Below are 18,993 nucleotides of genomic sequence, written 5' to 3'. Positions count from 1 at the left end.
AAGATTTTAGGACTGTGGGTACACATAAAAATAAATTGCTAAGTGACTCAACAGAACCTAAAAGACACCTATCCCAAAACACATTGAGTAAAATAAAGCAAGGGATGAAGTGCACAGTCCTAAAATCTTATTCGCTTATTTGTCTGTATATGAAGCTGATTTTTCTTAATGAATTATTTGATAAAAACACTTTTTTCGTATACACCCTGTGTCTTTGTTTATATGTTTCATGTTTACAACACAATTTGATCAGTTTTGATTCACTCATTGTAAGGACGATAAATTGGTTCTTCTCATATTAATTTTAAATAACAAAACTTAGATTGAACAAAGTCCCTTGAAGGCATCTTTACCTTTCTACATTCTTCAGTGACACAAAAGACTTCCCATACATCTATCAGCCTGAATCCATGCCACACGTACCTCTTCCTGCATTAATCCTTTTCCATACATCTGCTAGCCTGAATCTATGGCACGCCAACCTCTTCCTGCATCAATCCTTTCCCATACATTTGCCAGCCTGAATCCATGCCACACCTACCTCTTCCTGCATCAATCCTTTCCCATACATCTGCCAGCCTGCATCCACCCACCTACTTCTGTCTGTATCACTCATTTTCCATACATCTGCCAGCCTGGATCCATCTTGCACCTACCTCTGGCTGCATCACTCCATTTACATACATCTGCCAACCTACATCCATATCTACCTCTGTCTATATCAATCTTATGCCATACATCTGCCAGCCTGCATCCACCCACCTACCTCTGGCTGCATCACTCCTTTTTCATAATCTGCCAGCCTGGATCTACCCCACACCTACTTCTGCCTGCATTACTCCTTTTCCATACATCTGCCAGCCTGTATACACCCACACCTACCTCCGTGTGCACTACTGCCTAGCTGTACATTTCTCAGCCTGCTCCTGTTTTAGTCCACAATTGACTCTACTCATTCCGCTTCCTGTCCTCACCCAGCTCTCCAAAACTGCACCCCTCCTTGCTGTTTTTCTCTCTGGATCCACCTCAACTTGCCCACACTACTATGTGCACACACTTCTCCCAGCTTGCTCCCTTTCTATACCTCTGTCTGTAGAACTTCTGCCTACCCAACCTCCTCCCAAACAGGTTCTACTTGAAGCTCTAAGTCACTCCCCATGTAGTAACAAGAGCAGCCTATTTGCCAATTAGTAGATAATCTTTCCCACATTGATAAACTGAGCATCTTTGAGTTTGGGGAATAACATGAATTAGAACATGGTGAGAGCTTGATTGAAGGGAATGAAGTGGCTCAGGGCTAGTAATGGCTGGAGCAGACCTCCTGCTCAACATTGCAGTGGGAGTCCCTGTGGGTGTGATCTTCCCATAGCCCTTCTGCCTCGTGCCACAACTGTTGTTAAAGGCCATCACCCACGTTATTGGTCCTTGCCTGTGGCTCAGGACTTTAACAACCGTTATTGCCTCGGCAAAAGGCTGCATTTCTTAAAGCTCTTGAAGGTTTAACCTTCTGAAACAATGAAATCATAAAACTGGTATTATCTCACATAGATGCTTAGCTCAAATAAATGTTTAAACAGAAAATAACAAAATACCTGTGAGCATTTAAGATCATTTTTATTTTGCATCAGTTACTCTGGCTACACATTTGTTGTAAGTAGTTAATTTCACTTCCAAACACCTCCTTTTGACAATCTGGTTTCTATTGGAGTTGCTTCACTTCAAGGTGACGTGTGGCCACCTGTATCCATGTGTACAAGGCATGCTGCATACACATGGATGTTGTAGGTGCATCTAGGCATCTTCCTGCTTAATTTGGATGTCAAACAAACAGGCCCCCTTCCAAGTGCCCGATATTGTGGTCTCACAACCGAAGATGGTGATGATGTTGGCGCGGTATGGAACATCAACCGTGGCTTTCGTGGCCTTGGCGATTTGACGGACCGCCTTTCCCGGCTCTACTTCAAACTCGGATGTGAGAACGAAATGTGTCTGCAAAACAAAGTGATGGAGCAAAAGTGACCTTCAGTGGAAAGACCTAAACAATGCACATTTCACATCATGGCATATGCAGTGCAGGTAGAAACCACTCCATGCATCCCTTTCCTAGGCCCCCGAAGAACATTGTTGCACAGTCAATATGTTGATCTGACCAAAGTGAAATCGAGTATTTCAATCATTTTACAAAGCTATTGTTCAATATTTATTGTCTATTATTATTATTGTTGTTGGAACAAAATGTTGTTTTTGCACTTGTGCAAAAACAGCATTTTATCTTTCTATAGTTACGTTATTGTAAAAACATCTATTGCCTTTTACAGATCATAGGATTTGTGATATAAAGTTCTTAGCAAAGGTACTTTGGTAAATTAAAAATTGAAATATCCTTCCTTGCCTTTCCAGTTCTTTCTTACTTGCTGCCTTCCTTGCTGGGTTCCATATTTTCTTCCTTGCAGTTATTTTCTTTTATTTATTCTTTCTTTCTTTTTTTCCTGACTCGGGGAGGTAGACATTAGGCGTCTTGCTTTATCATGGAGACTGCGCTTTAGTTCAGATAGTTTTCATTCGGTCGAACAGGGAGCTATCCAACCTCCCCTTCTGGAGGAGTCCATCAAGGAACCCACAGGGTCTCACTTCTCTTGCACATAAGTCACTTCACCAAAAATCAGACCAGGCTTAACTTAGGGTGCCTTCATGATGTTATAGTGCAAGCAGATACTGGGGGTGAACCCTGGGAATTGTTATCCCTGGATGTCAATAAGGCATTTGATTTGGTTAAATGGCCTTATCTGTTTCTGGTTCTTCCAAGAATGGGATTTGGGCCCTGTTGCATTAATTGGATTAGACTGCTATGCCGGAAACCTTCCGCCAGAATAAAGATTAATGTCAGCATGTCCAGGAGTTTCCCAATCGGAGGAGAACGAGACAGGCATGCAGTCTCTTCTCGATGCTCTTCGCCCTTGCAATAGAGCCATTAGTGCACCTCATGAGGATAGATGCCCGAATATGGGGCTGGACGTGAACCTTGGGATTGGAAGAACGTATATCCATATATGCAGATGACATCCTACTTTACCTGACCTGCACGGATCAATAGCTCGCCTGAGTTAGTGATATATTCCAAATATTTGGAGAGATCTCAGACTTTGCCATTAATTGGGAAAAGTCACTCCTGTTTCCCATGGTGGGATGGATACCAATGGGCCAGATGTCCCTACCAGTATGGGTGGAACGCCATAGTTGTAAGTTCCTGGAAACATCGATAACTAAAATCGCAGAATCTCGTATTCGAGCTAATCTTAAACTGCTGCTTCAAAGTCTGGAAAGGGACGTCAGACATTGGAGCATTCTGCCCTGTTGCTGATGGGCAATACTGTTGCAGTACGGTCTGCAGAATTGCACTTCTAAATTACCGAAGACACTTGTGCTGCACATAGATAAACTTACAAAGGACGCTGCTCTGGATGGGGGACAACCCTGTTTTGCACTACAGACACTGCAATGAGCGAAATATGACAGAGTTACTGCATTACCAAACCTGCAGAAAAAATGAGCCAGTGCAGGTTGCAGTAATAAATGACTGAATGTATTTGTCAAGAGAAGATCCAGCAGTGCAGGTGGACAGGTGGAGAATGGGAGATCATAGCCATATGCATCTGTTGTATTACAGTGCTGGACACATGGAACAGCCTCTGTAGAGAGATGAAGTGGTACAAGAGACTCAAACCAGATATGCCCCACTGGGAGGGAATTAGACTGAGATGGATGACTAGTCTTCAGGGCTTCTCATGGTGGGAAAAAGTAGGCCTTGGTACACTGGCCGAGGTATGGGATGCTAATGACACTCTGCTCATCACCTTCCCCAATGATGAGAACACCAGAAGAACTAACTTCCCCTCCTGCATGACCAACGAGGCCAAATTGATGACGAAAAACTGCCTGAATCTCAAAACTGACAAAATTGAGCTCCTGATCTTCGGACACAAGAGCTCTCCATTCAATATTTTTATTTGTGGGATTTGAAGAGGGCACGGCTACCCCCTGAGGGGGTGTCCGGGCGCTGAAGCTAAACTTAAGGTGCAGAACTAGTAGGGGCAGAAAATGACAGATAGGACTAGGTGCTCGTGGGACTTCTCCGGGTGGCTATCCAAACTAGGACCCACATCCACCCCACAGACCACACCAGAAACTTCAGCATCATGCTAGACGACAAACTCACAATAAATAAACCGATTAATGCTGTGACGCATCCTTCTGCCTCATTCTTAGAATGCTTTGCCAGATTTTCAACTGACTCGCCATGCACATGAGACACACATTCACCCAGGCCCTTATAACTAGCAGACTTGACTACAGCAACACACTCTATGTTAGCATCTCCAACCAGGTCAAGCAATGACTCCAGTCTATCCAAAACACAGCTGCTAGATTCTTCTTAGATGTGCTTAGGAGCACTCACCTCCCTATCTCACTGAGCTACACTGGCCACCCATCCAGAAAAATTGCCAATTCAAACTGATCGCCCACACCTACAAAGCCCTCCATATGCAGAACCACGATACCTCAGCGGCCAACTTCAAATGTGCCATCCATCTAGAAAGCTGCGCTAAACCTCTATCACCTTTCCATGGTTCCTCGCATCTGCAGAAGCAAGTCAGGAGTGGCTCCTTCTCCTTCATCGCCACCCAGACCTGGAAGGAACTTCCTCAGCACATCAAGACAACTTCTTCGCTACTAAACTTTTGCAAGAAATTGAAGACCTGGCTGTTCAACTAGGAGTTCCGCCTTGCCTACGTTCCAGCACCTGGATATCCTCACGGGTGATAAGTCATGCTATACAAATCGACATAACATAACAATGTTTATTGATTCAGTGTAATTTTGAGATGTGAAATTGTCACTCACAAATTGCAATGCAAGTACTTAGTAGGAGGCAGAATAGAGAAACAGATAATGGCATGAGTTGACTGAAATAAAGTATATCGGTATTCGACAAAACAGCAAAAGAAATACAAAAAGAGAGAAATGTCTTACCTCAGTTTTATTAACCTCAGTAAAACTCCAACTATGAGTTGTGGTGGCAGTTGCAGCCATACGGATGCTTCCTCTGCCCACAATGGGGAGACCAGATTCAAAAGTTGTTTCAGCTTCAACACTGAACTCAAAACCATGTTCATGGGTAAATGAGCTCTCCACACATTCTACCTTGTTAACCCTAAAAAGATAAAAGGGAAGCATGGACTTTTAGTTCATGTACGGAAGGCGATTCAGAACTTCAGATGAATGTATTGGAAGGCATAGGGCAAGATATACATTTTACATTAAATTTTATGTCAATTGGGTAGTAGAGAACTTTAGAAAATATACAATGTAAAAACACAAGTCGATAACTAATAGCATTCATAAAAGTCTTACACACTTTATTGTATACTTTGGGATAGAGACTGACAAACCTTATTGGAGGGATAACATTATCCTTCAGTGACATCTCTATACATTTGCAATCAAATTCTACTCATGGATTCTTTCCACCAGCCAACAACAGCAGCCAGTTGACCCTCATAACCAGAGTACTGCAATTGACACAAGCCGGTTTATCAAGGTGGTCTCAGACTCTGTGAAAGCTCACACAATATATGAATAACTGATCTACACAAGAGCTTCATTAGGGCAAGGCTAGCAAAGTAAGGCAAGGTCAGGCAAGGGGCCCGGTGCAGCATGCACCTATGCAATCACCATGGCTTTTCACACTGATCTAGATATAAAAGAGTACTGAATCCTGGGAATCCTTGGTAAACTCCTGTAGTTCCCACTCCTACCCCCAAGCCCCTCAGTAGCAAAAATATAAGGCTGCTGATTGACTGAGGATTGGATTTGTGCTGGCATCAGGGGGCACAATCAGGGCTTGAAAAAGCAGCATATTTCCACACACCAGAGGTCTCACATGTCAGGATCACTTTCGGAAGTGATCCTGACATGTGAGATTCTTGTCTCCACAAGACATTGACTCCTAACTAGTTCTAATAAGATATGCCTCATGCATCTCTACTAAGAATTCCTGCCCTATAAGATATTCCTACCATCCCTCTGCACTGGTGCACTAGTGTCTGTCAAGCACCAGTGCTGGGACCCTTGCACCATGTTGCAGGGACACCTTCCTGCACAAAATGTACCCTCTGAGGCTTTTTTCTCCTTGTAATGGCTCCTCTGGAAAGGTGCAGCATTTTGAAGAATTCCCAGGGTTACTACTGGTAGTAAATCTGGGCATGCACCAAAAACCATGGGTGGATGCGGGAGAAAATTCACACTCCACCCTTGGAATGCCATCCCAATGCAGAGTAATGCCAAGCAGCAACTTGCTCTGCCGTGGGTTACTCCAGATTTACAGTGTCGCGCAGAGCCATGACCGCCGACTCTGCATGGTAAAGCTAATTTCACTTAGCCCCTTCAATGCTTGTGACAAAACCCTTCTGTCATGCCTCACGGTTCAGCTGTGCGGATGACGGAATGGTTCTGCCACGACCACACCCACAAATGGAATGGAATGTTCAGCACCGGGGGGGAATCGGCGCCGCACGCAAGGTGTTAAGGGCTTGCGCTGCCCTTGCATTACCTTGCGTGATGCAAGGGCTATGCAAGCCCTTAGTGAATCTTAGCCTTATTTTCTATTCATGGACAGATTAAATGCATTGATATCACAAGCAGAAGAGGCTGGCACAGGTCACTGATCGTTTGCTCTTCACATCTGCAGGCCTGCAGAGTTTCCAAAAGTTCACAAGGACATAATTACTGCCCAAGTAGTTTACTTACCACTTGGGTTTAGAGAAGAAATCAGGCAAACTAGACTCTGACGAATTTCTAGTTACAAATACGAGACGGTGAGGAAAAATCTTCAGGATTTAAAGGGCACTCTTTCACTTTCACTACCCAGGGCGTATTGGTGAATCGTCCATGCAGTAGGCTTATGTATTTGCATATTCAGGACACACCTGCTTTACCTATTATCCATCTTGATTGTTTTTGAACAATAGACGTTATAGAACTCACCTTTTGGGTAGCTTATTTTGAACTTCAAATTGGTGGGTCCTGAAGGAATTTTGTTCCTTTTGGATGTTTCAGGTCCATTCAAAGAGGCAGTTTATGTATTTTGGTTGGGATACTCCCTCAATTTCTGATTCCAAAAAGTCACTGGGTAAGGCATCACCCTTTTCAATGCACAAGCCTCTTTTTAGGTATGGCCTAAAGACACAGTTAGCTGACTTGCCAGTCTCGTGTTTCCCAAAAATATCATACAAAAACACATACACATATGGGGCTCTCAGTCAATAGTCTTACACCATTGGTCTTTTCATTCTTACACAAAAAAGGTTCCTTTCCAACAGAGGCTCAATTAAAGGTCAATGGACCAGCTTACTCTAGTCATTGAATATCCTCACCTTGAGGGGCTGAATTGTCTACCTAAACCTAAACCTTAGGGTAAACCTAAAAAAGAGTTACCCATGAATAAAACATTTTAGACACACACTCCCCAGTAAATGCTAGTCTGATTTGAAGCCATGCCCCTCACTTTCTGATTGACAAATGGTTGACCACAAATTCTACTTTTTAAACACTTGTTTACCTCAGTGACTGCTAGTCCTATTGTGAAGGACGGTGCCATCAACTATTTCCATAACACAACACATTTATTGTAAGCTGCAATGTTGATTCATCAGTGTCAACCAGCTTTGTATTATCTATTGATCCTTTTCAAAAACAAACACAAGACATTAGAGTGGTAAGATTCTATATGCAAATTTCTCGGTTGCAGCCACACCCCTTTCCATCACTATTGCACTCGTCTGTGACGATCTTTTTTGGCACAGTAGAACAACTACAGCTTTCCATTTTCAGTGAGGGCCTCTGTTGGTAGTAGAGTATAACAACTTTTCTATTTACTTTGTACTCTTGAGTGAGGACATCTGCTGGCGGAATTGTGCAACAAGCCTTCATGGCAGTCTTTTCTGAAGACCTCAATTGTTAGTATAGCATAACTGCAGCTTTCAATCTTTATTGTGCTCTTCTGTGGGACCTCTATTGGTAGTATAGCAGAACTGCAGCTTTCAATCTTTATTGTGCTCTTCTGTGGGACCTCTATTGGTAGTATAGCAGAACTGCAGCTTTCAATCTTTATTGTGTTCTTCTGTGGGCCCTCTATTGGTAGTATAGCAGAACTGCAGCTTTCAATCTTTATTGTGCTCTTCTGTGGGACCTCTATTGGTAGTATAGCAGAACTGCAGCTTTCAATCTTTATTGTGGTCTTCTGTGGGACCTCTATTGGTAGTATAGCAGAACTGCAGCTTTCAATCTTTATTGTGCTCTTCTGTGGGACCTCTATTGGTAGTATAGCAGAACTGCAGCTTTCAATCTTTATTGTGCTCTTCTGTGGGACCTCTATTGGTAGTATAGTACAACTGCAGCTTTCAATCTTTATTGTGCTCTTCTGTGGGACCTCTATTGGTGGTATAGCACAATTGCGGCTTTCTATTTCCATTGTGCTAGTCTTTGAGCTCTTCTGTTGGTAGTATATCACTACTGCTGCTTTCCATGTTCATGTCCATCTCCCTCTCCATCTCTAATGCATTCTTCTGTGAGGACCTCTATTCATAGTATGCAGCTAACGCAGCTTTGCTTCTCCATCTCCATTGCATTCTTCTGCGAGGACCTCTCTTGGTAGTATCGAGAAACTGCTGCTTTCCATCTTAATCTGACTCCATCTCTGTCTCCTTCCACTTCTTCATGACCATCTCCGTTTCAGTCTCCATTTCCATCTCTATTTTACTCTTCTGTGAGGACCTCTCTTGGTAGTAGAGTGCAACACGTTTTCCATCTACATTTTCCAGCAGTTCCGTGAAGACTTCAGTTGGCAGTATAGTATAAATACACCTAAAAATACTTGCCAACAATAAAACTTTGAGACACTTTTGTCCTCACTGACTGCTAATTGTTCCCCACAAACTATACTTTAGGACAATTGTACTCCTCAGGGATTGCTAGTCACTATGTATAGTAAGGTGCCATCAACTATTGCCATAACATTTAAGGCATTTACTGGTAAGTTGCAATATTGACACATCACTACCAACCAACTTTGGTATCATTTTTATCCTTGAGAACAATTAGAACAAGCCATTGGAGTAGTATGAGTGCATATACAATTTTTTTTAATTCAATCCACACCACTTCAGCTTTGTGATTAACACTTTTAAGCAACTGTATCTCACTTGAGAAAGATCTCAAGTAACAACTTGAGCAACTACAGTGGATTTGAATCCTTTGCGCATATGCCAATACACTGGTGTTGCTGTTATGTATACTCATTGTGTGCAAACATTACAGGATGTTACAGTCCTCCCAGAAAAGTTGTGCAGTTGCCATTTTCCATAGGGGTGCACATCTCAATCCCTAAAAAGAAAGGACAAGTTTAATGGAGGAAGTCTGTTCATGAGAAATCAGAAAAGTGATCGTGCAAAAGTTAACATGTTTGTTTATTGCACTTCTGATAGGAAAACTTGAACCTAGTTGTAAAGCTGTTCTGGAAATATTTTCTCAAGATATCACTGTTGTGTGCCCTTTGCGTAACTTGTGCTTCCAAAGTGTAATTTGAAAGCAAGGAAGGGCTGTGAAGCCATTATGCTTTCTAGGAGGACTTCTATTGGCAGTATAGTGCAAAAGCTTTCCTTCTCCATTGTAGTAATCTCTGATAATCTCTAATCTTCATCGGGAAAAAGTACGGCTGGCCTTTTACATCTTTAGATTAAATGGAGACCCATCTCCTAGTCCACCGATGACAAAAGCACCTAAGAGATTTCCTCTGCAGGGCAAGACATAAATATTGCTTTGCATGATCATCAAAATAGCCTTATTCGATTATTAAAAACAATCATAAAAGCATCAGATACAACACATAATAACATTGTACAAGTTGACAAACTTTAAAAGAAATATAAAAATTCGATTTTGCACAGCTTTTTCTTTTTTTAGAAAACTTTCAACACTATAACAAAAAAATTAATTTACAGAGCTGGTTTGTACGGTTTTAAACCATAAAGTTTAAGAATCGGTTTTAAAAATGCCCTTGTGAAAGGTTTATAAAAAGAGCAGAAAAAGACACAAATGCTTTAGAATTTGCACTAAAGTCTCATCGCAGGGACAAATTCAGAAGGAAGCAGTATCATATTTCCCAAGCAAAGATTAATATCTTATAGACCCCCGCTGAAATGTTAACAAGAGCTGCCTTCCCCATGGATTTTTAGTCCAGGCCAAATACAGTTCCAGGGTTAATGATGTTTCAACAGTAGCATAGTTCCCCAATTCCTCCTGTTCCCGGGATAATTCAAAACAGGACAGAAATAGCTTTTTACCTGAACAATATATGTCTTAGTTAGCCTGTGAGGCAAGGTAAACAAGTCATGGCTGCGGATGGCTTTGGTGGAAGCTTAAATGGGCTTAAACCAAGGATTCAGATATATCTTATCCTAGGCCAAACAATGTCAGAGAATGGCTCGTTAAAGCAAATACATTTGTTTGCCCAGACATAAACCCATAGCAACAGAGGAGCAGCTTTAATTAAATCTATTTGCAGAGCAAGCCGACCAAATAGTAAGTGAGTCAAAAATAATTCAGAATTATGAGAAATGATTGACCGTCTCAATACATTTCCCCTTGATTCTGATAATTCCTGTTTTACTGTTTAGGTCCATAAACCATGAGCTTGATTTTTGAAGTGTTAATCTCAAGATATACATTTTCCATTAGTGACATAAAACTTTCAACTAAAGCTCTCAATCCGTTAGATGTATTAGAAAGCAAGACGTAATTGTCTGCATTAAGCAAGGCAGGCACAAGGGCAGAATTAAATTTTGACAGGTCTTTTCTAGAGCTTTGCAAACAAGTATTCAACTTTTTATACAATAGAAACAAAATTGGATCAAGGACACAGCCATGTTGAGCACCCCACTGTAACACAAAAGGTCAAGGGCAATCTCCGGCTGGACCAAACCTTACTGAGGCACTGACCCCGCAGTGACGTCAACTAGATTTTGGTTTGACCTCATTCTAACACAAATAGTTTGTGTACACTTAGACTTCTTCATAGGCATATTAAGAAGGCCTTTGAACATCTGTACAAGAACTAGGTACACCGCACAAAATGTTATTTGTTGTTGTCTGTTTGGCGACAGCTCTGGGTGGGTAGAATCAACAATGGTAGCCGGAGCAGAGCCCAGTCACAGAACAAATGGGCCCGTTCATTATATAAACTGCACCAAGCCTTTCTTTAGAGAGAGGAGCATGTTGATGGGTTGTCAAGGTCACCCCATGTAGAAATTCTGGCCCAGCTGAGTCTATCACTATCCTGAGAATGACATTGTGCCGTACACCAAGACTGGCCATCAGATGACATACACCCACAGGCAAATGAGGAGTTAGACCACTCTAAGGTATTCTGGCAGACCTGCACACCCTAGGCTTCATTGGATAGGCAGCGCTAGGTAGGAGTACAATTATAACTATTCATATATTTAAATGCAAATGCACAAAGGTTGAATTATTAATTCTGTTCATCATTCTTGTAACACTGGTAATATTGTTTTGCTTCATTCTATTAATCATTGCAGCACATGTATTTTACACAAAAGTCCAGTTGCTTCAATAAACATTTGAAGTGCCAATGTGTGCATTTCTTGTGTCTCCATTTGGGCATGCCTGAGTTAACAACGAAAAGGTGGGTCGGTTTCCCCTATTTCCCTGAGGACTCAGGGTTGTCATGTTCTAAAGCTGCAGACACCATCCGGTACCTTGTAAGGCTTAGAGGTCCAGATGATGCACTGTGAGCAAGCCCGGAATTAGGTCATCATGTTCTGATGGTGTGCTCGGACTCAGTCCCACATAGTTTTGACAATTAAGTTGCCCAAATGCACCGCCTTACTGAAATACTAGGAACCGTATGACAAGGTATCACCAAAGTTTAAGGTCACTTAACCAGAGACGTTTGTTGTGTAAGGGAAAAATCCTCCTCAGCAAAATAGGGCACCCTTATTTCTGCCTGTATGTTGTTCAAGCTTAAACATTTCAAAGGATCACCTCTCTATAGTAACCCTCTCTGAATTCCACATATTCAAAGACTAATCCAGTTCTAGTAGACATACTACAAAACTGCAGACATGTAGTAACACAGATGTTGCAAAACATGGGCTCCCACTAGCAGGAGGGGATGTTACCTTCATGGTAGAGCCATCTGAAGCGTATAAAACAGAGGTATTCTATTCATGGGTAACATTTCCGGTAGCTGATGCCAACACAGGAAACTTTAACGCATACACTATAGCAGTAGTGCAGAGCAATTACAGACCATATACAATTTTTTTAAAAGTACTAATGTATCAGGAACACATAAACTGGTTTCAAGGTACTCTTCCATATTCATTAGCTATTGTTGGACTGGGTCCTGTGTGCAATGACAGACCAACATGATCAGTCTTAGCCGGCTACACACAATATCCTTAATTAGCAACCCACACAGCAGCAGATCTACGTATTCTTTACAACACTCCTCTGACTTCAAAGTAAACAAGGAAGAAAAGCTTCCATAACAAAAGCCTCAATTTAAAAAGAAGAAAGAGGCTGGAATCTTACATAAACATGCCACACATATTGAGGACTCTGCTTCTGAACAAGGAGTGGGCTCTAACTCTGCCAGACAGCATGGCAGATGTCACAATAGTTCACCTGAATCTTCAAGAGTTTCTGTTGGCAAGAGCAACTAATGAGTTTGTTCAGGTGGAAACACTAGATTAGAGAGTTTGTTTTTCAGGCAGAGTATATGAATTTACAACTCCAAATAGCAGGTTATATAACTTGCACCATTAACGTTCTCTTTTGGGAGAACCAAATATTTGGTTATGACATTCTCTAGGCTGAAGAAAATTGCCCACCAGATTTTGTACAAAATGTCCTACAAGGAGAAACCATGCCTCCCTTTACAGTTGTGTATTTGTTGATAATCAGATTTAGATTAAGACATTGTTCTAATCATCTTACACAATTAATGCAATATCCCTGGGATTGCTATTGAACGCCTTCCACAACCTGATCTTAGCCACACTGCAGTCCTTAGTGAACCACCCATGTTTACATTTCTTATGAGCTTATACTGGACTCAGAATACAGTTTTTCATTTTATCGTTCAGTGTTACAACAGTTTCAATTATCAAATCACTTGGCTGACGTACATATAAAAGGTAAATCATAGCAAACTTGGAATGCACCATGTTGGTGAGCAAGGAACGGATGTCCACACTACGCCATCTAATCCTAAACCCTCCCATCAGCCATTGTTAGGTTGGTTGAACCACTTGCTGGGATAGGATTAGCAGGAATGGGGAAAAAGAAAACCAGTTCAGTAGCATTATGATAACTATAGGCAGTGTGTACGACAGAAAGTGATTGCACATATTCACCTATTAGGGGAAGACAAAAACATAGTTAATTATCATGCTTCTCGGTCATCCAATAAAGGTAATAGGCTGGAAACCGGTATCACCAAATAACTCTATGGCATGGGCATTAACCCTCCCGTTAGAATATTTAATCAACCTAACAAAAGGAAGGACCTACCCCTTCAACACTGTACAACAGTAAATAAAGCATCTACATTGGGACCAATGTCTGTTGAAAAACAGCACTGTAGAAATTAATAATAAAAAAAATTAATTACATTTGACTGAAAAGAAATGTTATTAACTCAGAATGCCACGAAGGGTGATGGGTACAGGAGCAATATCATAATCACTAGATACACAGCCAAATGGTTAGCATACCACCCTAGCCTTGCCAATTCCAACCTGTGAGCAGAGATGCAGAAGCTCTGAAATCAATCCCAAGCTATTATTTCCAGTAGCCAGGTTTCTTGTGACAGTTTGGCTGGAGAGACTGAGGTGATGGTGGTGCCCATATTGGTACTCCCCAGAAGAGGGATTTTCTCTAAGAGGTTGTCCTGCACAACCTGCAAAAAGACACCCACTATAGATCCCTGGGACCATTCGTGTAAATCCAATTCATACAGATCTGTTAAAGGTATACAACGCTTACAACGCGCGCGTTACCACGACCTACTATTACCACGCGGTTGTAACAACGAAAGTTGTTACAACGCATTGCGCTGGGGGGCGCTCGAGGATAGTAAATCATTTAATTTACTATCCCAACACCTTCCCTGCTATCCACGGGGACCGGTGTTGGAATAGTAATTTAAATGTTTTAAATTAGCGCCCCCTCAACGCAAGTCGTTGTAACAACTTGCGTTGTTACAACCACGTTGTAATGGTAGGTCGTTGTAATGCACGCGTTGTAACGACATATATCCCTGTTAAAGGTTCAAACAATTGTTACCAAAATGCAGCCCCCCGCCCTGGAGTGCTCAGACTGGTAATGGTTCAGAAAAGGGGCTGGTAATGGGCCATGATTAACTGGAGCTTGCCTCAGTGGTGTAACAAAACTTGGGGGCTCCCCCAGCCCACCACCTACCACGTCGGTCCTAGACCCAGTCAGTGTACCGTGCTGTGGGGGCCACCTGGAGTTCGGGCCACCCACACCCTCAGGTGGTGCAGGGGCTTATGTTACGCAACTGGTTTGCCTGGGGTATAGATGTCTACAGAAGAAACCAAGGGGCATGAGTATGATGCTCTCCTTCTCATTCACTTACAGAGGTTGCTGAGGAAGTACACGCCTAGCTATTCCTGGATATCTGAAATTAAGATTAACAGAGTTGCCCTGAACCCGTTTGATAAGAGACCAATCCAATCAACTCTCCACACAAACAGAATACTGTCATAATCCCGGCTAACCTTGTGTTTAAGTAGCGAAGTTGTCTCAAGTGGCGTACCAGCTAGCTCCAGCAGGTTGGCCATAATCAAAATGAATAGGCAGCTTTCATTCAGGTGGACCAAAGTGAAAGTGAATATTATTAGACCCACCAGCACAAGTAGATACTGGATTGGATTGCCCTGGCTCGTGAGATGGTACAGCTGGAACACAGGTTGGATTGCAGTAGGATAATGATCTTGTAGGAGTTGTATGGGTAGTGCCAGATGACAAGGCAATAACGACTGGAGGTTTGCTGGGCACAGTGACTGGTGTACCTAAAAGTGGCTGTGCTGCTAATGGTAAGAGCACAGAGCAAGTTGGAGTGGCTGATGGTTGGATACACTTTGAAAGTAAAAAAATGTCAGTTTCTAGAAACTCAATATTTATAACGCAAGGGGTGATACATGCATTATAATTTTAACATATCACTTAAAATATCCTAGGAGTCATCACTTAACCTGCCTAAGGGTTTCAGGGCCAATGTTGATGAGGAAACAAGATTAATGAGGGAAGAAGCTCTGGGTAATAGGAAGCACACTTAGTCCTCCTTTTGCCTGTGGCTGACGGCTTGCCAGGGTGTGCCCTTGTAAGTCCCGCAGGCTCTTGGGCAGAATTCCTATTCACACAGGTGGAATCTATTAGAACAAATTTCGGCCAAGGTAGAAAACGGGGAGAGGCAGATTGCCTATATCTAGTGAGAGGCATCTCTCTGCCAGGTCAATATCTTCACTAATAATTCCAACTGCATGGGCTAAGAATGTGTGCAAGATTAGTGTGTACGGTCCCGTCCCACCCTTGGAGCTGGCAGCTTTCTGCTTCTCCGTACCTCCCCTTTAAATATAGGCAGACCCTAGTAGTAGGCATCAATAATTAGAACAAAGTAAATGTATCTCTGGAGGCGCAGAATCAAGTAGGCCTTGTGCAAGTTATATATCGCCACCTAAATGACCAATCACAAAAAGAAAGCAGAAAAACCAAAAAGGACCAATCAAACAATACCTTGGAAATGCATGAAAGCTGCGATCAAAAAACCAAGAAGGATGTGGATTTGTGAAACTCACATTTATCTCAATTGAGTGTGAGGCTGATGACGCACATACATCGATGCCAAGCGGCGCGCTATTGCATCCCGGGTTCTGCCGCAACTCTAGAGACCCTCTTCTTTACATCAAGTAGTTCGGAGATCCCTAGCAGTACAGCTAAATATGGAGCCGCCTCCGGTGGCAAGTCTATGCGAGAGGAGACTTTGAATCCGTTTTGCCTGCTGAGGAGACTTTGAACCCGCTTTGCCTGCTGTCTCCTGGAGCCCCGTTGGGCATTAGAACCTGTGGACCTGTGTGCAAGGAGCCCCGTTGGGCATTGGAAATCGCGTGGGGAGCTGTTGTGCAGGAGGACGGGACTGCGAGGCCCAGCAGGCTGTGCGTGCCCCATCGAGCACACCTGCCGCCTCTTCCCGTGACTCCGCCCCCTGCTGACCTGCTGACCGTTGATAACTCCTTGCGGCCCCCGCTTCGCGGGGGGCGCTCGCAGAGGAGACTTTGAATCCGTTTTGCCTGCTGAGGAGACTTTGAACCTGCTTTGCCTGCTGTCTCCTGGAGCCCCGTTGGGCATTAGAACCTGTGGACCTGTGTGCAAGGAGCCCCGTTGGGCATTGGAAATCGCGTGGGGAGCTGTTGTGCAGGAGGACGGGACTGCGAGGCCCAGCAGGCTGTGCGTGCCCCATCGAGCACACCTGCCGCCTCTTCCCGTGACTCCACCCCCTCTATCCACAGTCAGCATAAGACCTGAAGTCATTACGCGTCAGCGGGACGCGTGTGCGGGACATCACCCGGGACATCACCCGGGACAAAGCCTGGACTAAGGGCGGACCCTCTGAGACCCTCCGAGAACCGAGGAGACCGGACCGGACATCAAACACTGGTATCAATTCTGTGACTCATTGTTTTTAAATCGTTGTGTTTTCGTGCCCTTGGAAAACATCGTTGTGGTTTAATAATTGTAGCTAGCATGTCTGAAAAACAGGGAGCATTGTTAAACAAAACTCTTGATGATTACTTCACCAAAGCTTCTCCAGACATGCCTTTGGAAACAGTCCTGGCAGAGCGTCGTGCCGAGCGCCGCCGCTCTGTGGAAAGTTTAAAAAATCGGCGCTTGTCGCCATTATCCATACCTCCCGTGAACACGAGTGTAAATTCCCAGCTAGCTGACGTCATTGTCCACACAATGGACAGTCAACATGTGGTATCAGCAGTTAGCACTCCCTGTACAACTAACTCTCCCCTACTGGACACGATTGGTCTTGATGTCATTACACACACGAGCACCCCTAATGTTTTAAGACCTCCCACTCCCATACCATCAAAAGTAGTGCGCAGTAGAGCAAAGAAACCCACGTTAGCCTCAAGGGTACATGGGCCACCTCCATGCAAAAAACGACGTAAAGGGGGGGTTCAATCGCAATCAAAATTAAGTCACTCAGATTTCGGAAAAAAGGCTAAAGCTGTAGTCAGCACTGTTATTACACCAGCTGCTAATGAAGGGCCTATCACCATTGCTTCTCCGCCATCTACTGCTGTGGCCATAGACACGGAGGACATTATGGAAGTCTCTGTGCAGTCTAAGGCGCCCATTATAGCTCGTGATTCTGCTACTTTAGATTCTATAGAAAACTTAATCAACACCTACTCTGCATCGATCCTGGAGAGGTTGCTTGAAGTAGAATCAAGACTAAGCTCACTTGAGCGTGCACTGGGAAATAAGGGCGAATTGATTCCAAAAACATCAAACCTAATAACGCACAAAACATCTAGCGTGACTAAGCCCAGCCCAGTCGCCCCAGCTCCATCAGTTAGTTCTACACCGTTGGTGAACCCTTCTACTTTGGTGCCTAAAGGGAACACTACAACAACTGTTCAATTAATCCCACCCCCAAAAAACTCACAAAACAAATCGGCTTCTAAGCCAGCTACTGTCACAACTAAACCATCTAATGAAGTAGCTAGCATCCCAAATGAAAGCCAATCGACGGAAGTGAGGGGACAAAAGCCAGGATGGGGAAGGCCCAAACCGGTTCCAAATCCAGAATTACCACCAGAGGCAGTGCCCTTTGTGGTAGTCTTAACAGGGGTTCCGGTGTTACCAACTAGCAAGAGGGAGGGCTTTGCACAATTAAAAAATAAGATCATGCATTGGCTAAGTCTATACAGGCCAATAGCACCTCATATAAATGGAGAAATTGTCCATGTCCGACGCCTCCAATGGTTGGGAAGCAGACCAAAAAAAATTGAGGGAGACGTGGTGGTTGTAAATTTTAGGGATCCCAATGCAGTACAATTTGTACTAAATTGGCCCCCGGGCATTACAAATAACTGCATAATACCCAGACCATTAACATATTTTTACCCTAGGTCTGTGGTTTTTCCCTCCCAGCAACAACCAGCCTCTCATATAACATCTCAAATTACATCCTGTTCCTACCCATCAGTTATGCAGAGGGCTGGTAATACACAACAAATGATGCAACCACGTATTAGACCTAATCCCATGGAGCCCTTTTATCCCCTAAACCCTCTACCTGCACCTGATGTTTTTGGTTGGAATTGTGTCCCATATAGGCAAAACAAACCTAACAGAAGAATGGACCACCTAAAGCCCTTCACCCCTTTAGAAACCATTAACAGATTTGACATTTTCAGCGGTCTAGATGACTGTGATTGATGCCAAATGTCTAAGGGGTTGGATGGAAACGAATTGTTGAATGTCAAATTGTTGGGGGGTGGGGGAATAGGGAGCGAACCCTGTTTACAAAGAGCTGGTGTTAACACTAACGAAACCACATTTTTGGAGGATGTAACCGTATTACCTGTGTTGGTCCCTATAATTGGGGACAGTGCAACAATAAGGGGAAGTGTTGTACACCAAAATGATTTGATGTTTTTGGAATCTGATGTAACTAGCCAAGAATGCCATATCATAGTGCCTGAGGTGGTGGGAGATGTACTGACGCAAAAAATTCTGGAATCATGGCAACCCATAAAATTGGTTTCCTGGAATATAGCTGGGGTTTCAAAAAACCTAAGGGACCCTGAATGG

General features: G+C 43.3%; 1 protein-coding gene across 1 annotated transcript in view; it reads right to left on the bottom strand.

Moving 5' to 3' along the window:
* Positions 1-1,597: 1,597 nt before the first annotated feature.
* LOC147725951 (uncharacterized) overlaps positions 1,598-18,993 on the bottom strand; it is a 70,927-nt gene continuing 53,531 nt past the window's right edge. Inside the window, exons 3-4 of the mRNA XM_086960077.1 lie at positions 5,032-5,212; positions 1,598-1,989 (exon numbers count right to left, since the gene is read on the bottom strand). Coding sequence (XP_086816203.1) covers positions 1,792-1,989; positions 5,032-5,212 — 379 coding nt within the window. The 3' untranslated portion in view covers positions 1,598-1,791. The remainder of the gene's footprint in view (positions 1,990-5,031; positions 5,213-18,993) is intronic.

This window comes from Lissotriton vulgaris, chromosome 3_1 (assembly GCF_964263255.1).
Source record: "Lissotriton vulgaris chromosome 3_1, aLisVul1.2, whole genome shotgun sequence".
Lineage (NCBI taxonomy): Eukaryota > Metazoa > Chordata > Amphibia > Caudata > Salamandridae > Lissotriton > Lissotriton vulgaris.
This window is presented reverse-complemented; position numbering and strand designations above follow the sequence as displayed.